This window comes from Athene cunicularia, assembly GCF_003259725.1.
Source record: "Athene cunicularia isolate RWA chromosome 4 unlocalized genomic scaffold, athCun1 chr4_part2, whole genome shotgun sequence".
Taxonomy (NCBI): Eukaryota; Metazoa; Chordata; class Aves; order Strigiformes; family Strigidae; genus Athene; species Athene cunicularia.
Genome location: NW_020799099.1, coordinates 18138652 through 18153347, shown reverse-complemented (window position 1 = coordinate 18153347; position 14696 = coordinate 18138652). Strand labels below are relative to the sequence as shown.

Sequence of the window (14696 nt, the reverse complement as noted above, 5' to 3'; positions counted from 1 at the left end):
AGGAGAAACCATTGTTTCCATACATGACTTCTTAGCCAGAAACTCCTGTAGTGGAGTAGCCATGTGGCAAGCTGGGCAATGGTTTATAACAGGGTGATCCATCAGCAGAGTGCTGTGCTTGTGATCGTGTTTGGAGCAGAGAGACAACTGAGCAGGAGTAAGACTGTATATGTGAAAACATAGCTTGGATAGCAATGGCAATAGGCTGGGGAAGGCCACACAGATAACTGCTGGATCTGTTGGACTGAAGGCATAGAGGTGAAGAGAGACTGGGTCGTCTCGTGTCGTGACTGCAGAGGTTGCTCTGCTTTGCCTTTTGGACAACTTGAGTTCAAGCTCATCATAGCTGAGCACTTCACTTGCAATACACTGGTCACTCAGTTCACCATAGTTCACCTGGATTATCATTGGCTTCAATTCTCTCTTCCTAGCAGCAGTCATGATGGGAGAGAGTATTTGCTCTTGCATTCCCTGTCTTTTAATTTTTATCTTGCTTTGAGAGTATAAATAGGTCTCTGCTTCAAAATACCTTCACTTACTGGAAAGAAAGATTTCGGGTTTCTTCTGTGTGTGAGAATAGAACAGGTCCTCTAGGGCTACAGTTCAGTGGTGCTTTGTTAACCAGCACTCAGGCAGCATTTCAGGGATGAACAGTTGTAACTTTTCTGTTTGTGGGCTGTTTGGGCAAGCCTTGTGTGTGTGTGATTTTCTTTCTTGTTTTTTTTGTTTGTTTGTTTGGGTGTTTTTTGTTGTTTTTTTAGTTCTGTTTCTAAACAGCTTTCAAGTTTCTTTTCCTTTATTTCCACAGAGGGGGTTTCGTTTCCGATATGTATGTGAAGGGCCTTCACATGGTGGACTTCCTGGTGCTTCTAGTGAAAAGAACAAAAAATCATACCCTCAGGTCAAAGTAAGTACATAAATCATTAATTTTGCAAAATGCATGTGTCATATGTATGTGTATAGGACCTTACTGCGTATCAACATAATTTGTATGAAGTTACTCAAGACTGACTGCATTTCAATCCCAACTTTTAAAATCTAATTGATTTTGAAAAAGAAACTGTCTTCAGATATGTGGAGTTATTTTGGCACCGTATTTATCTGCCAGCACTTGAGCACTAAGTTTTTCTGCACTTACCACCTAGCTACCCTCCTGCAGACTAATGGAGCTCTTCCTTAAGGTGCAGTTTTAGCATAAAGCAAGTCCTGAGCTGCTCAAATTGCTACACTTCTAGCATACTGCTAAGCATGAGTCTGGTCAGTTACTCCAGCTCACTCTAAGATGCTATTTACTACGTTTTCCTTCTTTTTCTGTTCATGTTATTCCTTACTCCGTGTCTCTAGGATACCCAGTTCTTAAGGACTTAATTCCTTTAATGTCAATGGAAAACTCGTTTTGATAGGAATAGCATTATGTTCAGGTGTTTGCTGAAGGTTTTTTGAGGCTTTTTTTCCCAGGAAGAAATTCAGGCATGCTAATCAAAGAAACATTCTGTGCTATCACAATATAAAGGTTATAACAGTGGTGATTAATCATTCTAAGATTACAGAACTTTTTTTGCCTGTGGTTCTTGCAGCAAATTCTTTTTCCATGGAAGTGGGGAAAAGATACACTATGTCTTTCAGTATTTTTTTAACTTAATGAAAGTCTTAGTCTTGGTATTTCATTACCTCTTTGAACTATTCCACTAGAGACTGTCTCATGAGGAGCGGGGTTAATGTATTTTAATTCTGGTGTTATCTCTTACTGTTTCCTTTAGGGGGAGAGAAGGGGAGGGAAAAGTGGCAAGCAGTTTTGGTGTGTGCCATTCCTCAGCTTTCTCTGCAGTATGCCTGTAGTTCTTCTGCAGTTCTTGAGAAAGGCTGGAGTTTGGAACAGTTGCATCTCCATAATGAATCAGTATGAGCATGACTCAATGGAAAATAATCAGCATTGGCTGAGATAGCCTAGGGTGTTAGTCTTGTGAATTAAGAGGCTGGGAAAGCTGATTTCATATAGCCTTGCAAAACTCCTATGAAAAATTACTAGCCCAGGCAAAGGATCTACTTGCTTTTCCCTTTTGTATTGTGACAGTAATGATGGACTGATGAATGAAATTTCACTGGTATGTTCAGATATAAAATAATTTAACTCAACTGAGCCATATCTTTGGATTCCAATCCAATCTGTATTAATAATAATACAACTCATACTTTATAAGGATGTGATGGGTTGCACAATAGCATGACTAGGAGATATGCAATGAGGAGTTATACGGGAAATGGAATTTTTCCTTGAGTAAACTAGAAAGCAAAATGTTCTTTGGCTTTCCATCAAACCTTCTGTTTTCAATGATCATAAGATTTTAATTTAATCTAAAGCTTCCACACACACATATACACGTTTGTCCCTTTCCCCTCCCTCCCTCTCGTCCTGCTGTGTTCATCTGGGTTTTTTTCTAGTACAAATCCCCACATGGCAACACCTGCTGGGAGAGGCTGGCAAGGGAACACAACAAGTAAATTCCTCAAGGCCATTGCTTGTTAGTGCCTGTTCTTGATTCAAGTGGTGCCAGTAAAGACAGAAGTGTTTCACACCTTTTCCTGTAAGTCTCTTTTCTGTTTTGTTAAAGGCTGCTCACCTTGTCATAACTGAGGTGAGTACAACTGAAGGTGGCTATTTTTTGTTGTGGTTTTTTGTTGTGAGGTGTTTTGGTTTTTTTTTTTACTCTTGTAAACTTTCATAATAAAGTCTCCATTGGTTGATCACAGTGCTGTGAAAGGACAGTAGAGTGAGTGACCTTTGGCTGTACTGTAAAAAGGAGGTTTTGTGACAGATCTTTAATCCTTGGCTATGGTGTGGTCAGTGCAGCTCACGATGGGATCTCTCTTCTGCTTAGCCAACTCTGCACAGAAAGCTGATATGATTTACCAGTAGCTGTTAGGGGTTGTCCTGAAAATAGACCTCTTCAGTACACACAAAAAAATTGCAGTCTCCGTAATCCTTTTTCCCAGGATTGTGGATTGAAGGCCAAAAAAACCCCACATTTATCTAATATGACCTCTTGCATAATGTGGACTGTTCAACTTCACCCTTTTCTGTTTTCCTGCACCCAGTTGCTAACCTGTAGTTGAGCTGGAAGACATAAAAGACGTATCTTTCATTTAAAGACTGGAGTGCTGAAGACTTTGCTATGTGTCTAAGCAGTTTTGGTTTGTTGGATGTTTGGATGTTTTGGTAGTTAATCACATATTTAACAACCTCCTTTATATTAGGAGATGGTGTAGGTCAGGAGTTACTTCTGCAATGCCAGTCTTTACACTTAAGACAAATCTGCAGTGGCCAGTGAGGTGGAATTGATTTAAAACCTCTTAACAGCAGTCATAACAAATGGAGTCTAGATAACAGTAGTATTTTTATATAATATCAAAAACTGGATTAATTTATCTTTATGGATTATGGAATTATATTCCTTTGTTCAGCCCTGTCTTTGCTAACAGTAATCCTAATATCATGTAGAAAACATCTTGTGTTTTCAGAGGAATTTATGTAACTTTGCATGTAGTTATGGAGAGCAGAGAAGTTGTAGATACTGAACATGTTATAATGAAGTTACATATCTTGACAAGTTTCATAATTACAGTGGAAAGCTACCTAAAATTCTTAATTTAAATTTCATTTTTGTCTGCTTAGTGTAACACAATGCTGGAAAATTTTACTGTCTAGGACAGTTGAAATCAAAGCTCCTGAGCTGCTTATTTGTCGTTAGCTTTTTGTCCAAGGGAAAAAATCAATAGTATAAGAAGAAAGAATAAAACTGGATTGTCTAATATTGTCACCATCTTACTTAACTGTCTACATGTTTTATTCATAATTTGCTTGGTTTTATGTATTTGAAAAAACTGAGAAAACTTGTGCAGAAAATTTCTGCTGGCCGCCTTACACGTTTTCCATGTGTGTCCAGATCTTGCATACTGATCTTGGCATAGGCATATTCATGTTTTACACTAAAGTGCTTGATCCACTTTTGGGTGTGAAAAGAATTCGCTGAAAATAGTGGTGTGAAGGAAATGTCCTGAATTTTCATCTCCTTGAGGGCAAATCTATGTGGGTGGCTGCAAACTCAAGTTGCCTATTGTCTGCGGGCTGGATGTAAATCAGCTCCAGCCCAGAGACCGAGTTACCCATCTCAGAGGTGTGTGCCTGACCTAATGAGCACCTTTTCTCCGCTGAAGAGTTTCAACGTTGTGCTGTCCAGCTTGGGAATGGAAGCTGCATGTCAGCTAGGCAGCCCTGAACCCAGGCACCTGAACAGGAGAACTGCCCATCCAGTCATGTCCTGGGGCTATCCTAAATTATACCTCCATTTGGAGATAAGCATTCATATTGAAATCGGGGATTTCAGCACATACTTCAAATTCAGGAGGGGAATTTATGGAAAGTTAGTCAAGTTACTTTGTTTGATGAGCCTTCTTAGTGAAGAAGGAGCAGCATCTTTGCTTTTTTCCCCCCATAGGAATTAAATTGTATAATGATAGATCACTGGTTCCAAGTTACAAATTCATTTAACAGCTGAATTAAGGAATAAACATGAGACAAGAATGAGCAGACTTCTTGTTATAAATCTATACCTTTCATAAAAACCTGTAGCGAACAACATTCAGCCAAAACTAAATTCAGTGAGATTTGTGCTTTATACCATTATGGTTAGTTTGTCTGAATATGGGGCACCAAGTCCCTTAGTTGGGCTCCTAAAGCAGAACACTTAAATCTGTGTTTTTGTCATGAGAGTGACCTCACTTTCAGAGGATCGGAAGATCTGCAGCTCCTATTGGTTTAAATCACTTTACATTGCTTATTCTTAGACCTCTAGGTAAGTATTCAGTCACCTAAACGATTCATACCACATCTGAAATACTTTGTCTTAAACTAGCAACCAGAAAAAAAAAATGCTGCTCTGTGAAAAGATGCTGTTTATAAAGAGTGAGTGATGCCTCATCTGTGGAACACTTCTGTATGTGCGTATTGAGGGCAGTGTTAGTTACACTGAAAGTTAGGCAGGTTTGGGGCTATAGTTGTTATAACAAATTGATTAGAAAGAGACATAGGTATTTTTGTAGTTACTGGCTTTGTAGGTTTGACATGGTCTTTTCCATCATTTACTTTCTGTCGTTGATCAGTTGGTTTCACTTCTTGCTTGTAAGAGTAACTGGAAAAAACATCTTTGAAGTAGGAAAATGTTCTTATAAAGTTTTTGTAAAGTTTCGGAAACTATAAAAAATTGACTGGGGTCTGGATTGCAGGAGGATGTGAAATTGAAAAAAATGTCAACTCTTGTTTTGAAATTGACTCAATTTCAAGTTCACAGGGTCCTTTTAATCTCTCAGACAAATCTCTCTCAAACAGAAGCAGCAGATAAATGTGAGCCTGCAGCATTTTAACTTTTATCAGATTAGATCAATTGAATGTTGCTTCAGTACAGGATGTAATCAAGTATTACAGCTATGTTCTTCCCAGGAACTCCTTATTTTCTTTTTTTCTCTCCTATCTTTGATTTGAGATTCAGTAGCTATTTCTTTCAGATCACAGCTCTGATTTTGAGCAGTACAGCACCCGCGTGCTATCTCCCTCTTAAGTTGAGTATATGTTTTTGTGTTAACACCATAATCCTCAGGTTTCTATAGATACTCAGCATTGTAATACACCGTCTGCCAAATGCCTTTGATAGTGTTAAGTTCCTACGTAAAAGGTGTGTATTTTAGTGCCAGAATACTTTTAAAGTTATTCTGAAATTGTGGCATCAAAGATTCAAAAACACTGAAAAATTATTTTGGACTTACAGTACATAAGGATATTTAACCACTGAGGCTATTTTGCTGGGCACCGAGGTAACCTGAATATCTCAAAATCAAATAGGAAAATCTGTCTATAGGAAATAAGGTAGGAAACAGTTCAGGGACATTTTGTAGCCTTTGCAGCATAGGACATCAGACTGGATGACAAAAAATAGTTCTTTCTAGCCTTATGACCTACATAAGGTATTACGTCTTAAGAACTCTTGTTTTTCCCCTGAGAGAGACTGCAAAGATCATGCTGAGCTGAGTAACAGGGGGGAGATTGCAATCTGGTTACTGCTGCAGTTCTATGTTCTGCTTTCAGAGGCTGGAAAGTCCTTGACGTGCAGCAGTCGTACCTACAGTTTCACTGTGGTTTCTACAGCTGATGAAGGATTGTCCTGAACTTTTCTGATGTGACACTAGAACATGCATGTTACTCATAATGAATATAGTGATATAGATGTTCTGGGAACTTTATAGCAGGGAAAGGCTTGTTTAGTGAGGGATAAAATTAAAATATTTTTTTTAAAGCCCCCCTCTTCAGAAGTTAATTGTAGTAGTGGTGGTGACACATAGTACCAAACGCAGTCCTCTTATTTTCAGGTGACTTTGGGAAAGTTACCTAGGAATCCCTGCATTTTTTCACTGCAGGCAAATAGTGGAGATAGTGAAGCAGTGATTATTCTACATCTCTGTATTGTTTCAGCCCAAGAGGGAATACAGTTTGGAAACCGGAGAGAAGCATGAGTACCCCACGTCTTGTATTTTAGGAGCTGCTGCCTCTAAGAGTAGAGTTATGGTTAACAAGCAGGCAGTGAGTAATGAGAGGACTTTTGCTCACCTGTTCCTCCTGGAACAGCTTTTTCATAGTTGGGATTTTTTTTGCTTTTAGCAATGAATAGGAAGACGGGGAGGGCACGCGTTGTATGTATGTAGAGTGTTTCAGCTGTGATGGAATGGGTTCAAGAGAGGGGTTAACTGGAGTGAAGGAAGCCAGCAGGACTTAGTAATGTGATGAAATCCTGGCAATCCCTGGTTATCAGCATTTTATCAACAATATAACCTTAAGTATTCAGTTCATCACTGATTCATCACTTTAATGTTTATCGTCATCCTTTAATACCTTGCTTGATTAGATCTATAAGCTGCTGTAATACAAAGAACTTTGCCCAAGGCAAATTAGAAGAAAAATTAGAGGAGGAGGGAAAAAAGCCCCAGCATTGATAAAAGGGTTAATTAAGTGAATTGGAAGGGAAGGCAATGTTTGCTTTTTAAAAAGTGTGATAATTTTATATTCAGCATAATTTGAGTGTTGCATAACCAATAACTGATTTGAAGAGTATTACTTTTGAGGAAAGAAAATAAAGTTCTAAATAATAAATGAAAACAAGTAACTTACCAATACAGTATGCTATTAGTAATTTTAGGTTTGGTTTTGAGGCATTACTTAACATCACAATTTTAAAAGTTACTAAAAAAATGCATGGTGATTAGAAACTATAACAGGGAAAAAAAAGCTTTGTATTCCTCCAGAGGTGGCTATACTAAGGCACCTAGTTTATCATAATTCCAGTCTTGCAAAATCTTAGTTGGGGATTTAGCATATATCCTCATGTACACTTAAGGGAAATATTTAATGGACTGGGTAATATGTGCTGATGTAGCATATTGATTTAACAAAATACCTATGAATATGGAATTAGTTTGCTTTAACATTTCTACCTGAAGTGTCATTGTAATGAGGCCAAAATGTTTTAAAACAATCATAATATTTAAAACTAATTTTTTTAAGTGTTTTTAAATTGGGCAAAATAATGTAGGTTTTTTTATTAAATACGTATATTTTCTGTATGCTTCTTAACATGTAACAACGTTTATTGTGAAATCATTGTTCTAATTGGAATATATGAATATATATATTGGAATATATATGAGCAATGGGGAGTGACTGGCCAGAAGGTAAAAACTAAGATTCATGATTTGGGAAGCAGATCGTTGCTTTACTTTAGCTTTGTTTTATTTCTTAACTTTTTTGGTCACTACTTCTGACATTTGTATGTCAAGTTTAATTACAAAAAAAGTGGTGGCTTTTTAATGATCTGCTACAGTTAGCTTGTCATTTTTATTTCATGAGGAAATGCATACACATTTCTCCTGTGTAAGCTTGATTGTACTTAGGTGACAGAAAATACTCAACTGGAATCATTAGTTGTTTCATTAAAAAAAACCCAAACAAACAACCCCACAGTTTTTTTTTCTATTTATTTACAGATCTGCAATTATGTTGGACCTGCAAAAGTAATCGTCCAGTTAGTTACTAATGGGAAATACGTACACTTACATGCTCACAGCTTGGTGGGTAAATTTTGTGAAGATGGAGTATGCACGGTTAATGCAGGACCTAAAGATATGGTTGTGGGGTAAGTCTGTCAACTCATTTGTAATTTGCTGGGCTAAGGGAGACAGACTCAAGTATAAGCACTGTAAGAAGCAATACTAAAATGCTACTTAGAGGCAACTAAGTGGAGCACTAGTCTTCACACTCTGATCTGTGTTTTGTTTGTATCTTAGAAAAATAAATGGAATTTCTGTTTACCTTTGTGGAATTTGCCCTAAGCAAGCTAAATAGGTTTGAGCAAGTAATTTTCACTTAGAATTTGTAAAGTTTCAATCTCTTGGTGTGCAGTCCAAATTTGTACTGTAAGCCCGTCTTTAAAATGCAAGTGATTTCCGTCAAAGAGTAATTAAAAATTACTGAAGACAAGCTTTTGTTACAGTTTTGATCAATATTTTGCTGAAATATCCCAATAGTAATCTAGTGAAGAAAAAAGTGTTAAGAAAATAGGGTTAGTAAATTTGAAATTAATGCAAGACACGTATAAACATGAAGATACTGAATGAGTCAAACTTTTTAAGTTTAAAGCAGTAATATTGTAGTGAAATTGTAGTTGGTTTGTTCTTGTTTAATTTAAAAGAGTAATTGTTTGTATCAGTAAATGAAGCTGAGGCTCCTGTCTACATTTTCAAGCTTAGATCAGGTTTCATGCTGGCTATGAGTTTTAATTCTGTGATCTCAAGAATGTCTTTGTTGGTGAAGAAGGTGAAGTTTAAAAAGCTGAGAAGGTTGGGAGAGAGAGATTCTTTTTAAAGTATAACTTTTGATGTCCAAGCCCAGTGCACTAACTTTACCAAGCACAACAATTTAAATAGCTTTATTTGAAATGCTCCTTTTCATCTTGAAAAGTTTGGCTCATTTCCTAACCTGTCTTGTTTTTCATCAGATGTTTAGAAACAGCTTTCCTATCCTCAATTGACCCACATGAATACTGAGTTATTGTCTTGTTTTCATACTTCCAGATCTAATTGATTTTTAAATGTGCCAGAAGATTTTTACAAAAGCAGATCGTGTATTATGGAAGTTTTCATTCAAATAGATATCTGAAGTGTCTTACTGAATGTCCAGAGCCTTGTTCAATATATTTCCTTTGGGAAATGTTGCACTGTTTTTAGCTTCTTAGCTTGCTCTCCAAATCATTTTGAACGGATGGAGCTTATTCTGAGCAGTTGCTCTGCATAACAGCCATATAGAATGACATATTAATGTCATCACCAAGACAGAGCAAACAAAGTGTGACGATCAGATTTTCAAATGTTGTCTAAGTTGTTTCCACGGTGTAGGTTGGAAACCTAAGAGGTTGCTCTTTATGCCATGGGAAAATTCCATTCACCCATATGATCGCTGCTGTATAATGGTGCACATTTTACATGTTTTGTAAGCTTGGCTGAATTCTTCTTGCTGGAAAACTTGCCCTCAAGAGCTAATAGTGCCTAAGAAAGCCTATGGAGTCCTTCCACTGACTTCAGTTCTGTAGCTGCCTCTGGTAAGAGAGAAACTGCCTGCATAAAGCATTAAGAAATACTCCCCTTGATCAAAATTTGACAGGTTTGCAAATCTTGGAATACTTCATGTCACAAAGAAGAAAGTGTTTGAAACTCTGGAAACACGGATGATAGATGCTTGCAAAAAAGGATACAACCCAGGACTGCTGGTACATCCTGAACTTGGCTATCTGCAGGCAGAAGGATGTGGAGACAGACAGCTAACTGGTATGTAGAAATCACAGCCTGCTTTTAATAGTCTTTTACTAAAACCAGACTTAGCTTCTGAAAACACTGATTTTCAGCTAGAAAAAGGCCTTGGGTAGGAAAACAGCCTGTGACCATGTGCTTTAAGAGGTGGTGTGTTGTTGCTGTGTTTTAGGGAATCTGAAAGTAAGTCTTGGATGCCAACACACATGAGAATGGATCAACTTCCTTTCATAGCTGCCTGTACCCACATCTGCACCTGTATTTCATTGCTCTTATCCTATTTAATAAGCTGATAAATAAGAGTAATTTTGTGTTATTGCTGCAAGACATGATATCCCTAACCATATTAGGGGTCGTCTTTTTAGAATATTGTTTCGTTCAGCTGCATTTCACCCATATCCCTGTAAAACCTGTGCTTTCAGGCACTGTGTAGAGGGGCCAGCCTTCTCTTTATCACTCTAGTGACAGGCATTCGAATGTCCTTAGTGGTGGCCTTTATCCTTTTTGCAACCTTTATAAATTGAGAGCAGAAAATAGTAATTTTCTGTATGTCTCTTAATTACATACCTTATCTTAAATAACATCTGATGCACAAACTGCAAGATGAATGCAGTATCTCATGAAGAGCTGCTCCTGTTTGCTTAAAAAGAGAGAAGCCAATGGATATTAAATGAAAAGGAAAACATTTTCTTGCTGTGGGTTCATTTTGATAGTAATGTTTGGCAAATGCTTTCTCTGTTTTGTTATGGATCTCCTATCCCTTTTGTTAATTCCTCTGTCTACTTACTGGTTCCAGAACGAGAAAGAGAAATTATTCGTCAGGCAGCAGTACAGCAGACTAAAGAAATGGATCTCAGCGTGGTGCGTCTTATGTTTACAGCCTTTCTCCCTGACAGTAATGGTAGTTTCACACGGAAACTTGATCCTGTTATATCAGATGCAATATATGACAGCAGTAAGTATATTTGGCTTTAATTACTTTTTTAATAATGGGTAAGCTTTTGTACATACAGAAATTGTATGTAGGTATTGCTATACATAGACTCATTCTAGCCCTGCTGCTTGCCTGTTATTTGATCAGTAACAAGTAGCTTGTGGATAACTGGCTCCATGTCTATCCAAGTCCTTTATTATGAGGATTTTGTAAACTTTTGTTACGTTTATAAGTGCTTGAATTTTGCGGAGTTTTCAGCTGCTTTCTGTGACAAAGACTTTTCACCTAAAATAGGAGGAAAAAATTACTTTGCTTCAATCTTTGTTGAGAATTTGACACTTCTCAGTTTTGCTGGCGATCTGCTTGTCCTTGTTTGGTGAGACTAACACAGCCAGAGTTCTCAAACCATTTCTTTTAGACCCATCAGTATTTTTTATACTTCTGTTACATCACTCTGTCTTTTTCCTAAGTAAATCTTTTCACTTCATGCTTTCCCTTGTGCTTTTTGATTATACGTACTCATCTTACCTGAGTCCTTTCTGCTGCATGAGTTTTCCTCCCTGTACCTGTGGATTACTATGTTCATGATAGTCATTCTGCAGTGACTCGGGAAAAGTGCTGTTTTTTTTTCTTTGAGCAACAGTCGTAGCTGTATCATTCCTTTTTAAGGACAAAGTCTAGATGAAAATGTATTAAATGCAACTGTTCTAATACAGTCTGTTGGTTCCTACTAATTGGGGAATGTAGCACAGCCATTTTGCATATATTCAGAGTGAAAAGTGATACCTCCTGTTCTTATGGTACACATGACCTGTGTTTTCTGGATGAGAAAATACAGTCTTTTCATCTAGAGGTTGAAGTGATTTACCAAGCAATGTATTTAAGCAATCTTGGTTTTCATTAGAAACAATTACAGATTCCATTTGTTTTTATTACTCATCTCACACCTACATAATGAGAGTATTTGTAAAGCAAAGAGGAGGAGGAGGACAAAGCATCAACGGATGTAGAGTATGTATTGAGCCATACCTATAAAAACCATCAAAGTTATCTTATCCTTCTGAGTCTGACCATCAAAATTTTGACTCCAATTAAGGAGACAGATAAAAGGGAAATTTTGTACGTATGTTTCTGCCATTTTAAGTTGCTACATAGATGTCAGTTACTAGTTTCTGAGCTCCCACTGTGAATTCTTTGTTGTTAATATTTTTCTTGGGTTTTGGTATATTTCTGATACTCTTCATTGACACCATTCAAGCGTCTTCCACAGAACAGAGACAGCTTGTGGTAGTGTAACTGTCTATCACAGCTGCTTTTACTTATCAGATGATAGTTCTGTCTTGGGGACCAGTAGGTATCCATTGATGCCTCTATTAAGATCTGTGGAGGAGGGCTTTTTTATTACAGTTCAGTATGTTGGCCAAGGACTGATGTTGCTTTCAAGTAAGCCAGAGGGTAAAGCAAAGCATTGCACATTGCACTGAAATAGTGAGATCCAGGGAGCAGCTCTCAAGAATGTTACACTGTCAAGAAAGCAGGGAAGCAAAAATTGTGTTCTATTGTAATGTGTTCTTGTCATAAAGTTAATGCTAGTGCAGAGTGCTGAATCTACTTTATTAGTGCAGTAATTGTGCTGGAATGGCATGGGCTTTATTTTATAGCTAACGGTTCAGTCAAAGGTTAGAGGATACAAGATAATGCCTTTCAGATGAAAAACTGTTGATTTATTCATGTTTTAAAAAGCATAGACAGATTTGGGTAAGTTGTGCTGAAGTCTTGACTTTCTGTTGCACTTTTGTGTGTTGTGCTTGGAGTTGTTTTGAAATCTAAAATTGTTCTGAAAGTAAGTGGTTTTTAAATCTTTCCTTTCAATAGAAGCTCCCAATGCCTCCAACTTAAAAATCGTAAGAATGGACAGAACAGCAGGGTGTGTAACAGGAGGGGAAGAGATTTACCTTCTCTGTGACAAGGTTCAGAAAGGTAAGAGTCCTAAGTATTGTAAGGCACACCAGGGTGTTCATCAGGCATACACATGAAGCGCACTGTGCTGCCTTAGTATTCTCCCACTCTGATAGCATAACAGGATTCTTAAGCACTCAGCTTTTCTGGAAGTCAGGCCAGCAGTCCAGAAAATAACTAAATCAAAATAGTCTGTTGCAAAACATAATTAGCTTGTGTTGCCTCCACAGAGACCGTATGGTCATCTTTGTTCTCCACATTCTACCATTGCCCATGTTCTGGGTTTTTTGTGTGTGGTGGGTGCTGGGTGATGTTTGACTCTGTTAACTAACACCTGCTCTGAATTAGTCTAAAGTTTCTGATTTATGATTAAGTTCCTGATTATAAAGAGTAAGTATGAGCATTCTCTATTAACCATTGAAGGGAACTGAATGTGTTCAGCACTGCTGCTAGTAATTTCATTTTTATGTGTATGCGAATGCTAGAGATTACTCGGTGTAAACAGATACTTCTTACAGACTCATTTTGGTAATCTCTGCTCATGGTTATGAATGTGTCAGGATTGGACGGTGTGGATTTGGATGCTTTGTTTTTGGATAGGAAGATAATAATGGTTAATGTGGTTGGTTGTAGTATTTGGGCTGAAGTAAAAAGAAAAAAGCGGAGAGAGGGAAGTCCTTTGCATTTTTCAGCTATATATAATATCTGGGACTCCCTGGTGTATGATTGTATGGTGGAGTGGGTGCTCCTTTCTCACCTGTTTGGAATCAGTCCCTGCACATGATGTTAAAAATCACACTGACATTTTCTGTTAATACAGGCTGTCCTTTTCCACCTCTCTTGCTTGCAAATATTCTTCTACCACTTAAGAAAGAGAGAGGGCTTTGGGGGCTTATAGGGGGTTTGAAAAAACTGTTTTCCTTCAGTAGTGTATATACTTACTCTCTGCTATCAGAAGGGCTGAGATGAAGCATAACTCTTGTGCACTAAATGTCTGACTCAGTGGAATCCCTGAGGTGGGGTTTCCCCTCAGCCAGATTGGGGTTTCCCCTGACTTCATCACTCTCAGAAACCTCTTGCCTGAAGGAACTTGAGCATGCAGGACAACAGGCCTGGAAGTGGTGGTTCACAGTCTTGAGACTAGCAGGTGGTAGATCAGAGGAAGTAGTCTGCTCCAAAAGCCTGTCCTGCGTCAATCACTCTAACAGAAAATAGCCTTTTTCTAGTGTGTTTTTACCAGGAGTGCTGGGGAAGGAATATGCTTGTGTGATATTTCTCAGCTTCTCCTAAAAATACAAATAAATAAATACAAAGAGAACGAAAGAAAATTTGTTTAGGGAAGCAGAAGCCAAATCTCTTGTTTCTGGCCCTGTTATGTGTTTGGGGGCTGAGGGATCACTGTTGACATGCTTCTTGCTCACACCCTTGCCATCTCTGAGCTGCAGCTTCAAAGTGGCACTCTGCCAGCAGCAAGCGGAACTTGAACTGTGGCACTTCAGGTTTTGCTACAGTTTTTTGAACTGAAACTATTGGAGGAGAGAGGGTGGTTTCTACATTTCACGCTTCAAGTTCTCCCCTCCCTATGTGTGTGTTCCAAATAAAGCTCCTCTGGAATGTTTTATCGCCCTAGAATAGGAAGAGGTAGTGAACCTAGTTCTCCTTTTATTGCTCAGTAAATAGAGAGCAGTTTCAGTGAAGTCATTAGAATTAGGCTGATCTAAAATTGATGTAACAAATCGGTTATTTAGATGATTTCGTAAAATGGATAAAGATAATTCATGTAGTATTCCTGTAATATTATCATCCAGCCCAAATGTAACCATGTTGACTTTTATCCGAAATAAACTTAGCCAAAGGTTAAACAAACGCACAAACATCCCAAAGGTTAAATAAATGC

General features: G+C 37.9%; 1 protein-coding gene across 3 annotated transcripts in view; it reads left to right on the top strand.

The window, feature by feature from the left end:
- Positions 1–14696, top strand: part of NFKB1 (nuclear factor kappa B subunit 1) — a 58284-nt gene that overhangs the window by 21780 nt on the left and 21808 nt on the right. For all 3 annotated transcript variants that reach the window (XM_026848218.1, XM_026848216.1, XM_026848217.1), the window contains 5 exons: positions 809–907; positions 8089–8237; positions 9761–9924; positions 10703–10861; positions 12716–12820. In XM_026848218.1, the coding sequence (XP_026704019.1) occupies positions 809–907; positions 8089–8237; positions 9761–9924; positions 10703–10861; positions 12716–12820 (676 nt within the window). The remainder of the gene's footprint in view (positions 1–808; positions 908–8088; positions 8238–9760; positions 9925–10702; positions 10862–12715; positions 12821–14696) is intronic.